A 19,716-nucleotide genomic window follows, 5' to 3' on the forward strand; every position below is an offset into this window, starting at 1 on the left:
CTTGAAGGGTTTTTGTTTGGTTTGGTTTTGCTTCAGATGATTCCCTATTTTTCTTTGAAGTTAACATCTCTCCTTCCTTTTCTTTCCCGTCCCCCTTCTGAGTGATTTCACCTCCTGCTCCCTGCCCAATCGGTGTCTGCTGGTCACTCCCTTCCCATTCTCCCTGGGGTGGCTAGGGAGGCCACAATGACTCGTGGTGGTAGCTTTCTGAAAAGCAATGGTTTATGGCATTGTGCAGCAGAAGAATTAGCCGGGGGAAGGCCTGGGCTTCTGCCTGGGGTCTAGCCAAAGAGCTAGTTCACTCTTCTTCAGCCAGAGCACCTGCATGCAAATATTTCCCTTCCATTTTCTCCTCAAATGAGGGAGTTGCTAGCTGACCCCTTGGGGGTCTCTTTCCTTTGTTTTAAAATTTATTTTTATTAAAGATATTATTTGAGTTTTACAATTTTCCCCCAATCTTGCTCCCCCCCCCCCCACAGAAAGCACTCTGTCAGTCTTTTTTTTTTTTTTTTTTTTAGGTTTTTGTAAGGCAAACGGGGTTAAGTGGCTTGCCCAAGGCCACACAGCTAGGTAATTATTAAGTGTCTGAGGCTGGATTTGAACCCAGGTACTCCTGACTTCAGGGCCGGTGCTTTTTCCACTCTGCCAACTAGCTGCCCCTCTGTCAGTCTTTACTTTGTTTCCATTTTGTACCTTGATCCAAATTGGGTGTGATGAGAGAGAAATCATATCCTTAAAGAGAAGAGAAGTCTTAAGAGGTAATAAGATATCTGCTTTTTTTCTAAATTAAGGGGAATAGTCCTTGCATTTTGTTCAAACTCCACAGCTCCTTATCTGGATACAGATGATACTCTCCTTTGCAGTCAGTCCAAAATTGTTCCTGATTGTTGCACTGATGGAATGAGCAAGTCCTTCAAGGTTGAACATCACTCCCATGTTGCTGTTAGGGTGTACAGTGTTTTTCTGGTTCTGCTCATCTCACTTAGCATCAGTTCATGCAAATCCCTCCAGGCTTCCCTGAAATGCTGTCCCTCCTGGTTTCTAATAGAACAATAGTGTTCCATAACATACATATACCACAGTTTGCTAAGCCATTCCCCAATTGAAGGACATTTACTGGATTTCCTATTCTTTGCCACCACAAACAAGGCTGTTATAAATATTTTTGTACAAGTAATGTTTTTACCCTTTTCCCTCATCTCTTCAGGGTATAGACCCAGTAGTGGTATTGCTGGGTCAAAGGGTATGCACATTTTTGTTGCCCTTTGGGCATAGTTCCAAATAGCTCTCCAGAAGGGTTGGATGAGTTCACAGCTCCACCAACAATGTAATAGTGTCCCAGATTTCCCACATCCCTTGCAACAATGATCATTATCCTTCCTGGTCATACTGGCCAATCTGAGAGGTGTGAGGTGGTACCCCAGAGAAGCTTTAATTTGCATTTCTCTAATAATTAATGATTTAGAGCATTTTTTTCATGTGGCTGTAGATTACTTTGATCTCCTCATCTGTAAATTGCCTTTGCATATCCTTTGGCCATTTGGCAATTGGGGAATGGCTTTTTGTTTTAAAAATATGGCTCAGTTCTCTGTATATTTTAGAAATGAGTCCTTTGTCAGAATCAATAGTTGTAAATATTGTTTCCCAATTTATTGCATTTCTTTTGATCTTGGTTACATTGGTTTTATCTGTGCAAAAGCTTTTTAATTTAATGTAATCAAAATCATCTAATTGCTTTTTGGTGATGTTCTCCAACTCTTCCTTAGTCATAAACTGCTCCCCTTTCCATAGATCTGACAGGTAGACTAGTCCTTGATCTTCTAATTTGCTTATAGTATTGTTTTTTATGTCTATGTCCTATAACCATTTTGATCTTATCTTGGTAAAGGGTGTAAGGTGTTGGTCTAATCTAAGTTTCTCTTTCCATTCTCATCTGGGATCCTCTAGTCCTATTGACCTTCCTTAGGGAACTGAACTTGAAGTTAGAAAGAGCTGGGTTCAAATCCTGATTCACATACTGGTTGTATGGTCTTTTTGTGTTCCTTTCCTGGGCCTCAGTTTTCTCATTCATAAAATGACAGAACAGATAGCTTTCAATGTCCTTTCTATTTTTCAATCTAGCATCCTATAAATGTGTTTTTCAGGAGGGGACTGATACCTTCCCACAGTAGCTTGAGGTTTCAACAGACCCTGTGATCCTTCTAGACTCCATTGGCCAGTAGAGCCCCACTCCCACCAAATCTGAACTGAGAAACCTTATGAGAAGCAACACTAGACATCATCTGGCCCCAACATAAGCCCTCCATTGGAGATGAGAAGTGAGCCAACAAAAGGGGACAGGATTGACTCACTGTCCTCTAGGAGGTATCAGGGCTGAGACTACATTCTCTTAAACTGCAAACCAGTTCATGAGTCTAGGTGGGGTCCCAGATATGCCCACTGTTAAATTCAAGCATATGAAACCATTTCAGATTAAGTATAGGTATCTAGGTGACACAGTGAATAGAGTGCCAGGCCTGGACTCAAGAAGAGTCATCTTCCTGAGTTCAAATCCAGCCTCAAACACTTACTAATTCTGGGCATGTCATTTAACCTGTTTGCTTCAGTTTCCTCATTTGTAAAATGAGCTGGAGAAGGAAATGGCAAACCACTCTAGAATCTTTACCAAGAAAACCCTAAAATGGAGTCAGACATGACTGAACTATTACTCATTTCTGTCCCATGCAAGGCACAAGCAGGTCTTTACCAATCAGCCATTTATTGCCTACTCTGTGCCAGAAATCATGATGCCATCTCTGCCCTTCAAATTGTTTACATTCTATTGGGGAAATACCGTATTTGGTCATGGTGAACAAGGAAAAGAGCCCTTTTCTAGGTCTTCAGGTGATGAATGACACATTTTCATTTAGTCCACTGGGATGCCCTTCTCACCAAGGAGAGGACAATCATCCTTTTATTATTGGAAGTATGTGGGGGGTCATAGCAGTATCTGTGCTGGTTAGGTTTGGTAGTCCTGGTGGATGGATGGATGGATGGATGGATGGATGGATGGATGGATGGATGGATGGATGGAACAAAGCTAGGCCAGGGCAAGGCAGCTCTGCTAAAGGTGCAGACAAAGCACTGTGTAAAGTACTGTAGAAATCTGATCCCTGCTGTCCCAGAATAAGGAACAGGAAAGGCCCAGAGAGCAGAGAGTGTATTGGACCTGGTGAAGGAGGTAAATGGAAAGAGGTCTATGCTCCAGGGCAAAGGGATTAACTAGGGAGTGGAATGATGAAGAAGAAGCCAACCTATATTTCCTCACAATAATGGTCACACATATTAAACTTTTTTTTTCAACTCGTAGTGGAAAAAAATGTGAGAAGGGAGGAAGCAGCTCTTATATACTAGAAACAAAATTGAGGGGGAAATGTGAGGTGGATCCTCCCCTAGGCCAATCAGTGTGACCCCCAGGGAAGAGTTCAGGGCATCAGACCGCATCTACTCTTTCTGACCCTCTGAGGACTGGCCACCCACAAGGTATCCTTGTTCCTAAATATGCTGAAAAATTCCAGATGTTACAGTTGCTATAGGGACTGTAGAGGCAGTGGATTGAGGTGGGGGTGACATTCATTCACATCATGTGGACTGTGTTATGAAAGGGAAGAGAATCTGGCAAAAAGGAATGCTGGCTAGATGCCCTCCCTTGCCATTGACTCTAGGGTGGTAGGTGGTGGGAGAGTGAGTGACTGAGACTGTGGGAGGCAGCTGCAACAGAGTCTGGAATGCTCTGTGGGGATAGCTTTAGTATCCTATCAATTAGGTCTTAGCTCCCAATGACTCAGGACTCAATTTGCTTCTGGGATTGTAAGAACTTCCTCTGGATGTTCTGGACCTTTCCTACTCAACCTAGATTTCACCTATCTGCATCTTCCCATAAAGCCCCTGCAGAAGCAGAAAGGGGCAACCCAGACCCAAGGGCTATTTTGTATTTCTCTTGTTTCATGGTCTGTTCATTAAATGCCCTGCTTCAAAAAGACAGACTTTTACATCAACAACTGTCTTGAGCCTCAGGAAGTTGACTGGGCCTGTGCCAGAGGACTCCTCAAAATGGTAGCAGCTCAGGAGAGACCACCAGAGATGGCTCTCATTGGGTATAGCCCTCTTAAAGTCACTTTCAATCTCACTGAGGCAGGAAAAAAGGTCTTTATAAAGGATCCTGAGGTATGACCACCAATCTTGGCAAATGGTTTTTGCCTGTAGCATGAAGAACACAGAATTAGAATTAAAATCTTAAAGTAATGAATGGAGGATGTTGAGACTGGCAGAGACCTTGGAGCATAGAATAGCAGAGCTCAAAGGACCATTAGAACTGAGAATCTCCAAGCCAAGAGTAACTCAAAACATAGAGCTGGGAGAGGTCTCAGAACATTGAGTGTTAGACCAGGGAGGGACCTTAAAACATAGAACATTTGAGGTCAGAGGGATCTAAGAATCGAGACAGTTGCGATTAGACTGGCCTTTAGAACAAAATATGCCTAATCTATGGAATGACAGACTTGGAATGAACCTTAGATTATAGAATATGAAAGCTGGGAGGAACTTTAGAATGTAGAATATCTGGGCTAGGAGGGAACTTAGAACACAGGACAGAGAATATTAAGACTGGAAAGTTCTTAGTGATTTGAGCAGCAGAACTAAAAGAGAATCCCAAAGCTGGGGAGGACTATTGAACCCAGAATGACAGAGCTTAGCAGACCCTTAGAATAGATGACATATATGTTAACCACATTCCTGGTAGAGCTAGGGAGGAAACCAGAACTTTCAATTTGAAGTCTAGGTCTCTTTTCAGTATATACTATGACTTTGATGATTGTAGCCATTTTCATCAGTGAAAACAGTTGAGAGAGACACTGCCCCCATCCCACTCCACCCCCCACCCCCTACCCCAGAGAAATAGCACGGGAGACCTGTTGGCCCCTTTACTGTTCTCACAGCTGGAGCATTACTCTTACTGACACTGCCCCAAAGTCCTGCCTGGAGTGTCTGTGATTTCTACAGTTATCATAGAGGTTGACGGCTTGCGGCTGATGGCTCTGCCAGTAGACAGTCCCCTTGCCCTGCTAGGGTAGGACAGTCACCTGGGATTTTCTAGAAGAAAGAGGCTAGTCGCAGGAGAAATGGGGACAGTCAATCTCCATGTTGTCTATCCCCACCTTTCTTTATCCCAAAGGGTCTGGGGTAGGGGGCAGAAGTGGGGAGGGTGCCTCCTTTCTTTTTACTTACTACCTTAGTTTCTCTTGGCCTTATTTCTTCAGCTGTAAGATAACAGGATATGTACTAGATGGTCTATGAAGTGCCTACTTGCTTCTGACATTCTCTGTTCTAAGGTCCTCCTAGCTCTGACCTGCTCTATTCTGAGACCCCTTCTAGCTATAGCATTCCCTAGTCTAAGGTCCCTCTCCAAGCTTTAACATTTCCTGTTCTAAGGCACCTCCCAGCTCTGACATTCCAGGTTTTAAGCCTCCCTCCTGACTCTGACATTCAGGTTCCAAGATCTCTTTCAGTTCTAAGTTTCTTTGCTATCAGTCCCCTTGCTGCTCCAATGTTGAATGATTTAAGGTCCCTTATGACTCTGACATTCTATGATTCCAGTTTTCTTCCAACTCTGACATTGTATGTTCTATATTCTGAGGTCCCTCTCAGCATACCAAATCCAGAACTTTTTCTCTTTCCAGCACCCTACTGACATGTTTTAATGTGTTCTCCCCCTACTGTATCTTCACAGTGACTACAGGTATGTTGCAGCAGCTCTCGCCGTCATGAGGAACGTGACCCAGCAGATCAACGAGAGGAAGCGGCGACTGGAGAACATTGACAAGATTGCCCAGTGGCAGGCCTCAGTCTTGGACTGGGAGGTAAGGTCTATCCAGAAATAGTTGGGGTTGGACTCAGAAATAGGTCTAACCTATGCTAGCCTGTTCAAAAGCAGAAAAAGGAAAAATGCAATGGAAATGTGGCCTAAGGGCTAAGACCTAAGACAAGAAGCTATGTGAGGGATGGTAACAGGTTATTTAAGGAAGAGAAGCTGCTTCATAGTCAAAGTTTTCATTTCTAGACTTTGATGTATCCCTATTTTATAAATAAGAAAACTGAGCCACAGAAAGAGAAAGTGACTTCCCCAGAGTCACACCACTATGAAATGTTAGAACCAAGATTTATCCAGCTCCCTTAAATCCTCTTTTATCATAGAATTGTATAATTCCAGAGTTGGACCACAGAAAAAACACTGACCCTGAAACCTGAGGAACCAGGTTCAAATCCTGATTATTACCAGTTCCTTTCCCTCCCTGGGCTTCAGGTTCCTCCTCTTTAAAATGAGGAGATTGGACAAGATGGCTTCTGTGGTCCCTTCTAGCTCTAGATTTAATATCCTATGTGTGACCTAGGGCAAGTCAATTCCCCTTCTTTGGTCTCACCTTCCTCCTCTGGAAAAATGAGATGCCTCTAAAGTCCCTTCCAACTCTGGTCTGGGATTCAAATGTGCCTTTGAACAAGTCACTTCCACTGTTGGTGGATGGGGGGGGAGATAGAAGATATGGAGCAGATGTGTGCAAGATCAGCGGTGTCATACTCAAATAGAAACAGATTCTGTGGGCCACAAAATTACTTCAAAAACCACAAATTAGCATTATCTATGGTAGACTGTATTTTTCCTTACTTTGTTGAACATTTCCTGATGGCATTTAAATCTAGTTTCCGTGAACTAGCAAGCAAATAAGTATGATAGCTCAGGCTTAGAGAATATTGAAATATGCTGTACTCAGAATTGGTTGTCTTGATCCATTAATGCTGATGACAGCCGTGCAAGAGGCCTCCAATAGAGTGCCCCGGAGCTCTGTGCTTGGTCCTCTGCCATTTAACATTCTTATTAATGACTCAGATCAAGCCACAGATGGTACCCTCATCAGATTGGCAGATGACACACAGCTGGGAGGGAGAGCCAACACACCAGACTTCAGAGTCAGGATCCATAAGAATCTTGACAGGCCAGAGCATTGGGCTGAAGTTAGTATGATAAAATACACTAGGGATAGAAAGGAAAGTCTTTTACTTGAGCTCCAAAATCAGCTGCATAAGTAGAGGGTGAGGGAGATATAGTGAATCAGAACTTAGTCTGTAAATGATCTGGGGGTCTTAGTGGACCTCAAGCTCAACTAGAGTCTACAATATGATGTAAGAGCCAAGAAAACCTATTGTGTTCTTGGACTACATAAAAAGAAACCTTAGTTTATGGGAAGAAAGGGCTAACAACCCCTCTCATCAGATCATGAAGCATTGTGTCCATTTCTGAACAACAGTATTTAGGAAAGGCAGTAATAATCTAGAGAGTGATCAGAGGAGGCAACAAAACTAGTGAAGGACCATTGATCTATGCCATAGGCTGATAGGTTGAAGAAGAAACATGAGAGGAACACGAGAATTATCTTGAAGTTATCTTTAAGGTTCTAACATGCAACAATTTGATTTGTTCTGGTTCACCTCACCTAGAAGGTAGGACCAAGAGCAATTGGTGCTTAATCTCAGGAAAAGAAGCTTCATGAGAATTCAAATTGTCTTCAAGTGAACTGAGTTTCCTCCAAAGGTGGTATACTGTCCTCCCTTGAAAGCCTTCTGGGAGAAATTGAACAGCCTCTTATTAAGTATGTCATGGCAGATCTCTTTTTCCTTTGTGGTTTGGATTAAGTGGCCACTGAAGTCCCGTTGTCTAACTCCTGTTCTGTGATCCTGAGTGCAACCTGAGCTTTGGTCCAGTTTTGCTAGCTAACTTTTGGGATCTCTGGGAGTTTCTCCAGGGCCCTAACTATGCATATGAAATAGCTGGGAAGACCACACAAGCCCTTTACAGATGATTTGCATGTGTCGATTTAGACCTCACTCTCTGGGTCTGCTTGAAATTTGATGGCATTCCTCTTGAGTGTCTTTCTTACCAGCAGCATGGTCTAGTTGAAAAGGGTACTGAATTTGAAGTCAGGGGCCCTGGCTTCAGATCTTAGCTCTGTGACTTAAGTTTTGCCAAATTGGGTAAGTTGCCCCACATCAGGGGTGACATAAGCTGTGTCCTAAACCAGTAGTGTCAAACTTAAATAGAAACTTCATAGCATATTGGCTTAGAAAACCACAAGTTTAACATAAGCTGGGTTAAATTGTGTTTTTATTTATTTTGTTAAACATTTCCCAATGACATTGGGTATGGCCTCTTACTGGTTGAGTGTCAGTTCTGGCATAAAGGGCCTTTGCTATCTGGACCACTTTCAAGACCTCCAAGACCTGGCCTCCTAAGGTCTTCTAGTCTTCTTTCTCTCACCTACATAGAGAGAGCCATGAGGGTTAGAGAAGACAATGAAGGGACCCAGGAGACTGACAAGGGACTGTCTCTTTCTACTTTACTCTTCTCACATTGCTCCCCTCATCTTGTTTCTGTGAGAACTCCTGGCTTGTGTCCTTTTGTTCAGAATTTTCCATGGCTCCCTGTTGCCACCCCAAGTAAAGTTTGAACTCTGTCTGACATTCAAGGCCCTTTGTACTCTGGCACCACCCTCCCTCTCCAACATTAGCTCACATTATTTGCCTCTATTTATATTCCAGTCAAGCTAGACTCTGAGTCCCCAGACAGACTCAATACTGCTCTGTTTCTGTGCTAGAATGTCCTCCTTCCACCCCTTGTCTTTTGTCCACTGAATCCCTGTTCCTCTAGTAAAATGGTTCAAAGCCCTCTCCTACAGGAAGTCTTCCCTGATCACAGCTCTGTCAATAGAGACTCCCCTTCCCCCTTCTCCCGAGAGTACTTTGTACCTCTTTAAGGCTCTAATGTTGTAATATGGGGTGCTCTATTTATCCATCATTTTATCCTGTCTCCTTAGGAGATAATGAGCTCCAGAAGGTAGAAACCATCAAGTATTTCCACTTTATATCTTCTTCCATGTCTATCACAGTGTTATACACCCAGTGGGCATTTCCACAAATGTTTGTCAGTTGGATTTGCAATGCTTTCCCTAAGTACTGAGAAAGCTAGAAACAATGAGAGAAGACTAATCTCTGAGTACAGTGCCTGAGAGGTCTAAGGAGAGAAACTTCAAGGAAGCCTTCTGCTTGAAAAAGATCAGGACTATCGCAGTATATTGGGTATCATACCATATACTATAACCTCCGGATGAATCCCTAATAGGAGACAGCAGTCTGGAAAGCTAATCTGAAGTCTTTGCTTCCAGGAATGAGAAGGTGATGGCCCCAATGCCTGCTGCTCCAGTCAGACCACAACTGCCTTTAGTTCTGTAGGTCACAGCTCAAGAAGGACATTACTAGACTAGAGAAAGCCAAGAGAAGGGTCTTTATAGACCATACCATGTGACAGCTAGTTGAAAGAATTAGGCATGTTTAGGCTTCAAGTCAAGATGAGCTTTCTAACAGAGTTATCCGAAAATGATGGGTGGGCTGCCTTCTGGGCTAATGTGTTCCCTCTCCTTGGAAGTGTCCAAGAAGAGGCTGGATGACCACTGGTCAAGCATAGTGGAGTAGAGATTCCTATGGATTGGATTAGAATTCGGTTATGTGATTTTTGTGGTCAAGTCCTTGAAGGATGATAGAATAGGGTGTGACGTACAAAGAAATAAAGATTCAAGCGCCCAAGCTGAATTCTGGGAAAAGTGAGGAGTCTGGTTTCCCTGGATGAAAAGGACTGTTCAGAGGAGTTCTGAGGGGCAAGACTGGGAAGACCATTTGCAACTTGAATGTGCTATGTTAGAAACAGACTTGCAATGACAAGTCCATCAAAGGCAGTTACCTCTCAGGTACATGCCGAGCTGCATTATTTAGTGTTTTGTTCTTGTAACCACAGAGAGAACCAGGAGTAATGGAATTACAAATTCATCTCACAAACGAGAGCTGTCCAACCTGACAGGCCATAGAATAACATTACCCAGCTGGGAGAGGCTGAGCATCCCTCCCAGGGAGGGGGTGGTCATGCTACTGGAGAACCAAAGAGGCAACAAAATGTTCGCATTGGGAAGGACCTTGGAACAAAGACAAGAGAATGTCAGAGCTGGAAGGAGCCTTGGAAGCCTGGAATGTGAGAGATAGAAGGATCTTAGAACCAGGAATGGCAGTGCTATCTTAGACCATGGGTGGATGGAACTGAAAGGGAAGTATTGAATGTAGAATGTCAAAGGAGGGAGGGGACCTAGAACAAGGAATGTCACAGTTGGAAAGGATCTTAAAATAGACTGGAAGACCTTTCAGATTACAGGATATTTGAGTTGGCAAGGACCTTAAAACAGAATCTCATCATTGATAGGGACCTTAAGACAGAAAATATAAGAACTGAAAATGATCTTACAATACAGGATGTGCAAGTTGGAAGTAAACTTATAACTAGAGTGCCAGAGCTCCAAGGGATCTTAGAACACTGACTGTCAGGGCTCTTTGGGACCATAGAACAGAAAATCAGAACAAGCAAGCACTATAGAACTCTGAATAAATATCATACCTTAGAACTTAGAATGCTTTAATTTTGCAAATGATAAAATATGAGGATCATCAATGAGTTGTTGTGACTGGTCATGGGGATCAGGAGATAATTTGCCTCCAGGTAAGTCCTCTATCTCCTTGAAGTTTTGTCCAGGGTCAGAACTGGACCCCATCCTTAATCAATGTCTCTAATCTTCCTGGGCTATGAAAACACTCCTCTAGTAATAACAACTGGGAAGAGGTCTTAGAGGCCAACTTCTAAATTTTACAAAGGAGAAAACTGAGGTCCACAGAGGTCATAGGATCAAAAATTTTAAGGTGGAAGCAACTTCAGAGATGATATAGTCCATACTCTCATTTTACAAAAGACTAACAATAATAATGGCTAACATTTCTGTGTTATTTTAAGATTCATAAAGCTCATTTCATACATTCTCTCATTTGCTCCTGGCAAACTCAGGTTTTCTGGACCCCTCTAGTACTCCCCATCCTGTGAAATACCAGAGACTAGTGTCCCCATTTTATAGAATAGGAAACTGAGGCACAGAGATGTTAAGGGGGTCTTGACCATATTCACACAGCTTAGCTTATAAGCATCAGTGGAAAAATTTAAATTACAATTTCTCCTGAATGCCAGGGCTTTCTCTGATCTTCTCCTAATGTTTTTTTTTTTTAATTTCTACCCTCAGTGTACTTAGGCCATGAGCAAAGCAAGTTTTCAGAACTCCCCCACCCTCCCCAGTTTTCACCTCCTGAAATCAAGTGATTTAAATCTCTTCTTTAAATCTCCTCCCCAAAGGGAGGAGAGACGCTTCTGAGGATGTGCTAGAGTTGATCATAGTAAGATCAAAGTAGGTCAGAGCCAGAAGGGCCCCTCAGAACCTAGGACAGAGACTGGAGCACTTAGAAGGAAACAAGCACAGGAAACAAAGCTAGGAGGGCACTTAGAACAGGAGATGGGAGAGGTGGGAGGGGTTCTTAAAACTGTCAGAGCTGGGAGGGCTCTTAGAACACAGAATGTCAGAGCTGGAGTGGCCTTAGTTCCAACCTTCTCATTTTTCAGAGAAGGAAACCAAAATTGAGCAGTCACAGAGCTGTAATACACTTCCTTGATAACACTAAGTAGCGAGCATCTGGAAGCCCCAAAACTCTTGCCTTTTCTGCAGGTGAGATTGTGGGGAAGGGTGCCTGTTGTTCTGTACCTCAATGTACCATGCCTATCTATGCTGTCCTTGGGAGTGTATCCAGGCCCCTGAAAACTCTGCCCCCTAGCCTTAGGGTTTCCATTTACACTAAGGTTTCCTAGGATTTCACTATTGGCTAAGCAAAGAGAGGCCTGGTGGATGGCAGCCCTGGAAATCAGCAGGAGAACCCCCATCTTCCTGTCTGCCCTCCCATTGACTCCCAGCTGTTTCTGGTTGTCAGAAGCATCCTCATGTTCATTTCAACTTCATTTCCCAAATGTAAAAGATCAAAACCTTTAGCGCTTAATCTGGCTGGTTGGGAGGAAAGGAGTGATGATTAGAGCTAGACGCCAACCTTTCCTGTCCCCCAGAGCTTCTGCCTAGGAGGCATGTGCCAGCCCCTGTCACATCTAGGCAGAGTGAGCATATCATCTCAGAGGCCATCAAGTCCCAACCCCTCATTTTCCAGAGGAGGAAACTGAGGCCCAGGGAAGGGAAGGGACTTGCCCAAGTTGACATTGGAGCCTGGCCCTGGACTTGGAAGGGACCTCCAAGGGCATCAATACCACATTCCTGAAAACAGGTCTAGAGAAAGTTATATGTTTTCCCTGAGATCATTTAGCTAAGTAAGTGATGGAGCTGGAATTTGAACTCAGGTCTCCTGGACCCCTCCAGTACTCCCCCTTCTTGAGACCTGTTTCCCTTCAAAAATTCTTGGGCCTCATTCCTTATTCCCTCCACAGCTGCGCAGTCAGTTCCTTTACCTCAACAGGCAGGGCCCCTAACTGCCTGTGTGAACAAGGAAAGGAAATCGGCAGTTGTTTCGCTAAGTAGCAATCAATAGCCAGGCCCTGATTGGGGGCGGGGGGGGGGGGGGGGGGGGGGCGGGTGGGGGGGGGGGTGCAGCCATGGGAAGAGCCTGTTCCAAAGGGCTGCAGGCTTCTGGGAAATTTCCATCCCTAATTTCCCTGATTCTGGGATGATTCTCTTTGCCACTGTTCACACTCATTAAATTCACTTGAAAAGAAGAAAGAGGGAAGAGGCCCCTGACAGCTGCCTTTCCACCCCCTTCCTCCTAAACATTTCTACCAGGAGCCCAAGTTCCCACCAAATGCTGGGGCCTCCATCTCATGTGACTGCAGTTCCCTCTTCCTGGCTCCCTCTCCTTCAGCTTGATTGTGCAGCTCCCCTGGGTCTGTTCCAGTTTACCATTGAATGATTGGCTCCTGGCTAGAAGTTCCAGAAAACAAAAAGGCAGGCACGGTGGAAGCCTCCTGCGCTTTGCTGATTTGAGAGCTGGGGTGGCCTGATGAGGCAGTCTCCTGGGACCCTGAGATCAGCTGGGGGATTAGATTGATTTCTCATTTTACTTCCCTGATGACATCAGACACCGTAGGGAAGAAGCTCAAATTCATTTGTAGACTAGCAGTGCTGGGAGGGAGGAACCTTAGACCACAGGCCATTGAAGGGGCCTTCAAGACTGGCAGGCCCAGCTGAAGGGAACACAAAATGGAAGCCGGGGATAGTGGGCAGCTGTATCTAGACAGAGAATGTATTTTTCCATCACTTAGAGGAACATCAGCTGATTTCGTTGTCCTCCAACCTATGTGCCAGTCTTGTAAGGGTCTCTGGCCTGTCGTACTATCCAGCTCCACCCCCAGGCCCGGCCCAGCCATGGGGATTCCTCTTTCTTTCTTCCATCATCCAGGTGCCAATTACAGAATCAGTCAATAAGTACTTAGATTGTGATGGTGGCTAGAGGTATAATTGTGGGAAGGGGAGGAGGGGAGGAACCTGAGTTTTGGGATTCAGTGAGACTCCAATTCTTAACATTCTAACTCTTAATATTGTTGGACTTGTTCAAGGTCATGTAGGGAATTAGTAGCCAAAGTGAATTGAAACCCTTGCTACTTGACCTTCCCCAAGAAAATGATGTCCCAGGCCAGGTGCCCATCTCCCCACCCAAAGGCATATTGAGTGTTTTTTGGCTTGGTATACCTGGGGGCAAAGGTAGTGGGGATACCTGATCTGGCCAGTGGGGGTAGCAGAGGACCTCTGGCTTCTACCAGGCTGAGGAATGGGTGCAAATGGCCAGGGACTACCCAAAGGGGAGGGATAGTGCTAAGACAAAGCCTACACTTGGCCAACTGTGGGGCCATCTTGGGATTGTTGGAAACTGATCACAGATAGCTGGAGCTGGAAGCATCCAAAGCTTGTTTTTTTAAATTAATTTATTTAAGGCAATGGGGTTAAGTGACTTGCCCAAGGTCACACAGCTAGGCAATTATGTGTTTGAGATCAGATTTGAACTCAGGTCCTCCTGACTCAAGGACAGTGCTTTATCCACTGTGCCACCAAACTGCCCCTAAAGCTTGCTGTTACACATGAGAAAACTGAGGCCTAGAAAAGGGATTTTTGTCCCAAGGTCCCAAAGCTCAGCGTGGAAGAGCCTAACTCTTGCTAATCCTAGGATTACCTTGGAGTCATCACCCATGCTGCATATTCCCTCATGCGGTGAATCTCTCCACCTGCATTGCTGACATTCAAGGTGCTGCCTGGCTCTCCCTTTTCCCCCTCCTGCCAGGCCCTCCACACTTGATTCTCCCCCTCCCTCTCCTCGCCTCTAGGGCTTCACCACTTTGGATTCAGTTCATTAAGAGGAAATGTTAACTGAGTTCCCAGGTATCCTCCCAGCTCAGCTTAGAGCTCTGGACTCCAGCCCAGAATGTCCATTCAACTTCTATTAGGGGAAAACATCTCCAATGACCTGCCCATCCTTGGACTCATTAGGAGGATGAAGAACAGCAATGAAATGTGACAAAAGACCATAAAACTTGGTGTCCAGTGGCTCTAGTGGGTTCTAGCCCTGGACCTGCACTGTGTGATGAAGGAGAAGGTTCATCCTCTCTCTGGGTCTCAGTTTCTTCGGGTTATACATGCTGATCTCTAAGATCCTATTCTATGCTCCAAGGTCCTACCCATCTCTGGCCTTTTCTGTTCTAATGCCCCTCTCAGCTCTGTCGTTCTCTATTATAAAGTTCCTGCCAGCTGTGATATTCTCTGTTCTAAGGCCCCTCCCAGGTCTGACATTCTCTGTTCCCAGGGCCCTCCCAACTCTGCTTGTTGTTCCCAGTAGGTGATGGACCAGGGAGACAGTCAGCAGTTTCTCTTGTTTTAATAAGCAGATTTTAATTAACTAAGGGGAGGGGGAAAATCCCAATTACAAGAGATGGAGTAGATTTTTCCTTTCCCTGCCCCCCCCCCCCTTTACTCATCTGGAAAGGAGAGGACCTGTACCATCTGCTCAAATATGCACTTTTTTTTTTAAGATTTTATTTATTTTGAGTTTTACAATTTTTCCCCTAATCTTACTTCCCTCCCCCTACCCCCCACAGAAGAATATATACTTTTCAAAGGTAAGAAAATGGTCCAAATGAAGAGGGACCTGAGGAGAACCCTGGCCCAGACTTCGAGTCCTCAGCCTATCCTACTGCAGCCCTCATTTGTTCTCTAATTTGGGCCTCAGGGGAGCAGTGGCAGAACAGAGGGAGGGCTTTCTGCAGCTTGGGGGGAGGGGGGTGCTTCTCTGTGCTCATGCCTCCCAACTCTCTTTCTCTGCCCTTCTGTCTCTTCAATTATAGCTCTAAGAGTAACACCCCCACTCCTCAACTTGAAGCCTGGTTATGATAGAGCCAGGCCCTCCTGCTTCCCCCCCTCCAGGATTCTGTCTATACAGTAGAGGGAGAGATGCTCACAGTCTTGTTTCTAACCAAGAGAAGCTACAAATTTCTTTGTTTTATCCTACCTGAGAAAGGAATCTCCTCTGACCTAGCTGGAACAGCAGGCATCCTTTGAAGTATCCCCCTTTCTACCTCTCAGATCACCTTTCTTCTAGATGCAACAAGAGTTCTGAACTGGGAAGAGGAGTCCTGGGTTCTAGTTCCATGTCCTCCCCTTATTAGAATGTGACCTTGGATAAGTCCTTTTCCCTCCCTGGCCCCAAGTAAAATGGGGGGCGGGTTGCTTCTTTACATTTAGAGCAACTAGGAGGCACAGTGGATAAAGCACTGGCCTTGGAGTCAGGACAGGAATTCAAATCCAGCCTCAGACACTTGACACTAAGTAGCTGTGTGACCTAGGGCAAATTGCCTCTCCAGTCATCCTGATTCATATATGACCCCTGGATCCAGATGAGTCTGGAGGAAAAGTGAGACTGGTGACTTAGCACACAGCCTGCTTTGTCCCACCACCACCACATACACACACACACACACATCCAATTCGTGTGCTTGTCATGGCATCACCTCCCTGATGTCATGGTCTTCTTTGAGAATGAAGGACAACCATTATAATGTGGCATAGTCAACATATCTGCTGCTGTGTGTAGCGCCCCCCCCCCATCCCAAGGGACCATTGTAATACTCTCTCCTACCCTACCCAACCCCAGGTGAGGGAGGAAGCTCTTACCTGTTTTTGTTTCTCTCAGGGGGAGGACATCTTGGACCGGAGCTCAGAGCTGATCTACACTGGGGAGATGTCTTGGATATACCAACCATACGGGCGCAACCAGCAGAGGGTCTTCTTCCTCTTTGACCACCAGCTGGTCCTCTGTAAAAAGGTAACCCAGCTCCGGGAAGCTCCTTCTCCTGCCTCCCTGGCGGCACAGAGCTCGGTGAGAGGGCTGGGCACTGTTGGGGGGGAGAGGGGAGGGGGGAGCACATGGGGGGAGGAGGGTGGGGGCACTCAAGCCTAGCATCCCTTGCTGCAGCTCTCTGAGGGCCTTCCCACTCCCTCTTGGTTCACAGCAGAGGGAAGGGTCAGGGTCAGGGGTCAGGGAAGGCCAGAATCTGGCCAGAGCCAGGTTGGAGAAGCCTTGTCTTGGAGGCCCTAGCCTCCTCTTTTTCCTCTTTTTCCTACCCAGAAGCCCTTGTTCTCTTCCTGATCTCCTTTCTTATCCAAATAAGCAGTAACCCTTCCAGGTATATTTTTATCTGGTTGAGACTGGTTTCCATAGAGCCCCTTCCAATTCTAATCCCTATGATTCCTTATCCCTTTCCTTCTCTGAGTTTTAGTTAAGATCTTATGATTGAATCTTGTGAGTTAAGATCAAGGGGTTGGAGTAGATCATCTTTCAAGTCCTTTCAAGCTTTGACATCCCATCAAGCTCTAGTTCCTTTGGTCCTTTCCAGTAGATGGTTATTAGCCTTTCCCAGGGAATGAGAGAACTTTCGCCCTGACTGACTGAAAGAAGGGCTTGGACAACACTAAATGGGAAGGGGAAGGAATTTTGAAGGCCTCTGAAAGGCCTCCATGGAGCCAGTGGCCTTAACCATCTATGGGTAAGACCAGCCCTCACCCAAGTGAGGTAAGTTTGGAAAGGTGAGAAGAAAGGAAGGGAAACTGAGATGGAAGGAAATTATAGCTGAGAGACCCAGGGCAGCTAGCAGCTTAGAGCCAAAGCTGATAGAAAATATCAGAGGCTACCAGGACAATTCCCTTGGGTTACAGAAGAGAAAGTAGAGACCCAGAAAAGAGAAGGGACTTGCCTAAGGTCATAGAGAGGATCTTAAGATCTGGCAGGGCCCTCAAAGGCCAATGAGTCTAAAGCCCTCATTTTACTGAGGAGGAAACCAAGGCCCAGGAGGAGCCCCTTCTGTGCCTTTCTGTGCAAGAAGGACTGGCTTATATCAGAAACCCTTCAAGCCATAACTGAGTGACCAGTTTATTCATAGAGGATACCTCTGCTTTGGGACAGACCAGATCAGATGGCCTTTAAGAGCATCTCATACTGAGATTCACTTCCCAATTCTGGGGCACATTTCTCTGCTTCTGTCCATGGTAGGTGGTCATTTCTGAATCAGAAATTCTATTCTGTTTTCCTCTCAGACTTGCAAGCAGAAAAAATTTGTGGTGGAGAGCTAGGAAAAGCCTAGGCAGTCCCTGGTTTGGAGAGCTCATTCTGAGGGTTTCTTCTTCGTCTCACTTTTTAACCTCCATCTTACCTAGTCCTTCTAACTACTCCCTTGGATATCACATGAAATACTTAACTAGAAAATCACTGAGTCACAATTTCACATTTGTTTTTTATGCTCTCTATTCTGTGTGTGTGTGTGTGTGTGTGTGCGCGCGCTTGTGTGCTTGTGTGTACTACCTGCCCTCATCTGTGCAGTGAATGTGGTGGGTGAGGGAGTGTGTATGTTTAATCAAACCTGGAATCAAACAGCATCAGTAGTTAAAGGACATGCCCCCAAGCAAATGTGTTGACTCTTTCCAAAAGAGATACTGATCTTTTGTTTTCACATCACCTTCATTTTGGAGTCTCTCTGCCCTCCACTTCCTTACTCAGTCATCCATACTTTGAAACAAAGGATTCCAAAGGAAGAGAAAGAGAAGTGCAATCCAACTAACAAAGACATCAGATGAACCCAAGCATGTGTCCTACCTTGGCGACAATGGGTGTAGATGGGGAGTCATGGACCTTCTCTTCACAGCATCCAAACTCATCATCATGAGTACACAGCTGTTCTCTTGTACACTGTTGTCTTCATCAAATACATTGATTCCTGGTTGTATAAGTTTCACTCATCGTCAGTTCAACATAGGTCTCTGATGGGCTGACTCTTGACTCAGTCTGGAGCTGAGCCTGCGTAGGAGAAGGGCTGTGGATCTGTAACTGAGATGGTCACCAGCTCACCTTCTGCCTAGCTCTGCTCCCAGCACCCCACCCAGCTCCAGTTAGCCCATCAGGCTAGAGGGAAGATCTGCCCACCCACAGCAGGACCAGTGGAGGGCCTACTTGGCAAGCCTTTGTCCTCTCTCGCCATTGGAGCATATGGACATATGGAAACAAGCTAGGAAGAATGACCAAGGGGCCTTGCTTTTCTCCTTCGGTTTGATTTGGTTTCTCCAAGTTCATTCACCCATCACTAACTTCAACAAACTTTGAATGTGTTTTATGGAGATAGTCACTTTCTTTCCTTGGTCTACAATATCCACTCTTCTAAAATGAAGAGACTGGACTAGATGATCTGTCAGATCCTTTCTCTATTTCTAATTATCTGTGAGTATGACTTTCTGAGGGAGTACTAACCAAAACCAAAGGCTAAGAACAAAATCAAGTCATCAACTGATCTAGGTCCACAGCAAACAGACTGGCTTGCCAGAATGGAGCAATGTAAGATGGAGCTAAAGAAGTCTGGGATCAGTTGTCCAGTGAGCTAAAACCCAGTGAATGCTGAGGAAAACAGAAGCACTCATAACTCAACAGACACAGGAGAACCTGAGAATGGAGGTATAGCCTATTTCTAAAAAGAAGCCTCTCCTACTGCAACATGAATTGGTGACTGTTCTTAGGAAAATGTTGACTGGGAGTCTCCCCTACTGCTGCAAATGGTCCCAGCTGGTAAAGCTTTTGACATGAAGCCTACAACTAGTTAATATTTTTATCATGGGACTACAGAGGACTTTCATTTGAAGTCTTCAATGGACTCCTTTCTGCTCTGCAGCCAAGGACTAAGCTACATCTGTCCACATTGGCAGGAGGTGATCGGGCAAGATTTGGGCATCCTCAAGCTGGACCTTTGGCCTTTGCTTTATCTTTCAGGTGCTCTACCAGTAGAAGCCAGAAGTCCAAAAGACCTTTGTTTCAGGTTTCCTAAGTCAATAGAGATGGAAGACATAGGGTAAAGGAGAATTGGATGTGAGAGCTATTTTCACAAAGGAAATGGATGGAGGAAGTGAAGAGGACACAGACTCAAATGATTGCAATCTCCTTGCTAGGGTCTTTGGAACAGAGAACACAGAATGTTAGAGCTGGAAAGGCCCTTAGAATATAACATGCCCAAGCTGTGAAGACCCCTTAGAGCATAAAATGTCACAACTGGAAAGGCCCTTAGAAGAAAGAATGTCATATCTGCAGGGGCCTTAGAACACAGAATATCAAAGCTGGGAGGACCGTTAGAATATAGTATGCCTAAGCTGGAAGGGTTCTTAGAGCATAGAATGTCAGAACTTGGAGGGGTCT

General features: G+C 45.1%; 1 protein-coding gene across 4 annotated transcripts in view; it reads left to right on the plus strand.

The window, feature by feature from the left end:
• The window catches only part of ARHGEF9 (Cdc42 guanine nucleotide exchange factor 9), a 286,046-nt gene that overhangs the window by 244,294 nt on the left and 22,036 nt on the right, over nucleotides 1-19,716 (plus strand). For 3 of the 4 annotated variants that reach the window (XM_074203781.1, XM_074203780.1, XM_074203783.1), the window contains 2 exons: nucleotides 5,771-5,900; nucleotides 16,180-16,365. In XM_074203781.1, coding sequence (XP_074059882.1) covers nucleotides 5,771-5,900; nucleotides 16,180-16,365 — 316 coding nt within the window. The remainder of the gene's footprint in view (nucleotides 1-5,770; nucleotides 5,901-16,179; nucleotides 16,366-19,716) is intronic. The other variant, XM_074203782.1, reaches the window with a different exon arrangement.

The sequence above is a fragment of the Macrotis lagotis genome, chromosome X (assembly GCF_037893015.1).
Source record: "Macrotis lagotis isolate mMagLag1 chromosome X, bilby.v1.9.chrom.fasta, whole genome shotgun sequence".
NCBI classification, from domain to species: Eukaryota; Metazoa; Chordata; class Mammalia; order Peramelemorphia; family Peramelidae; genus Macrotis; species Macrotis lagotis.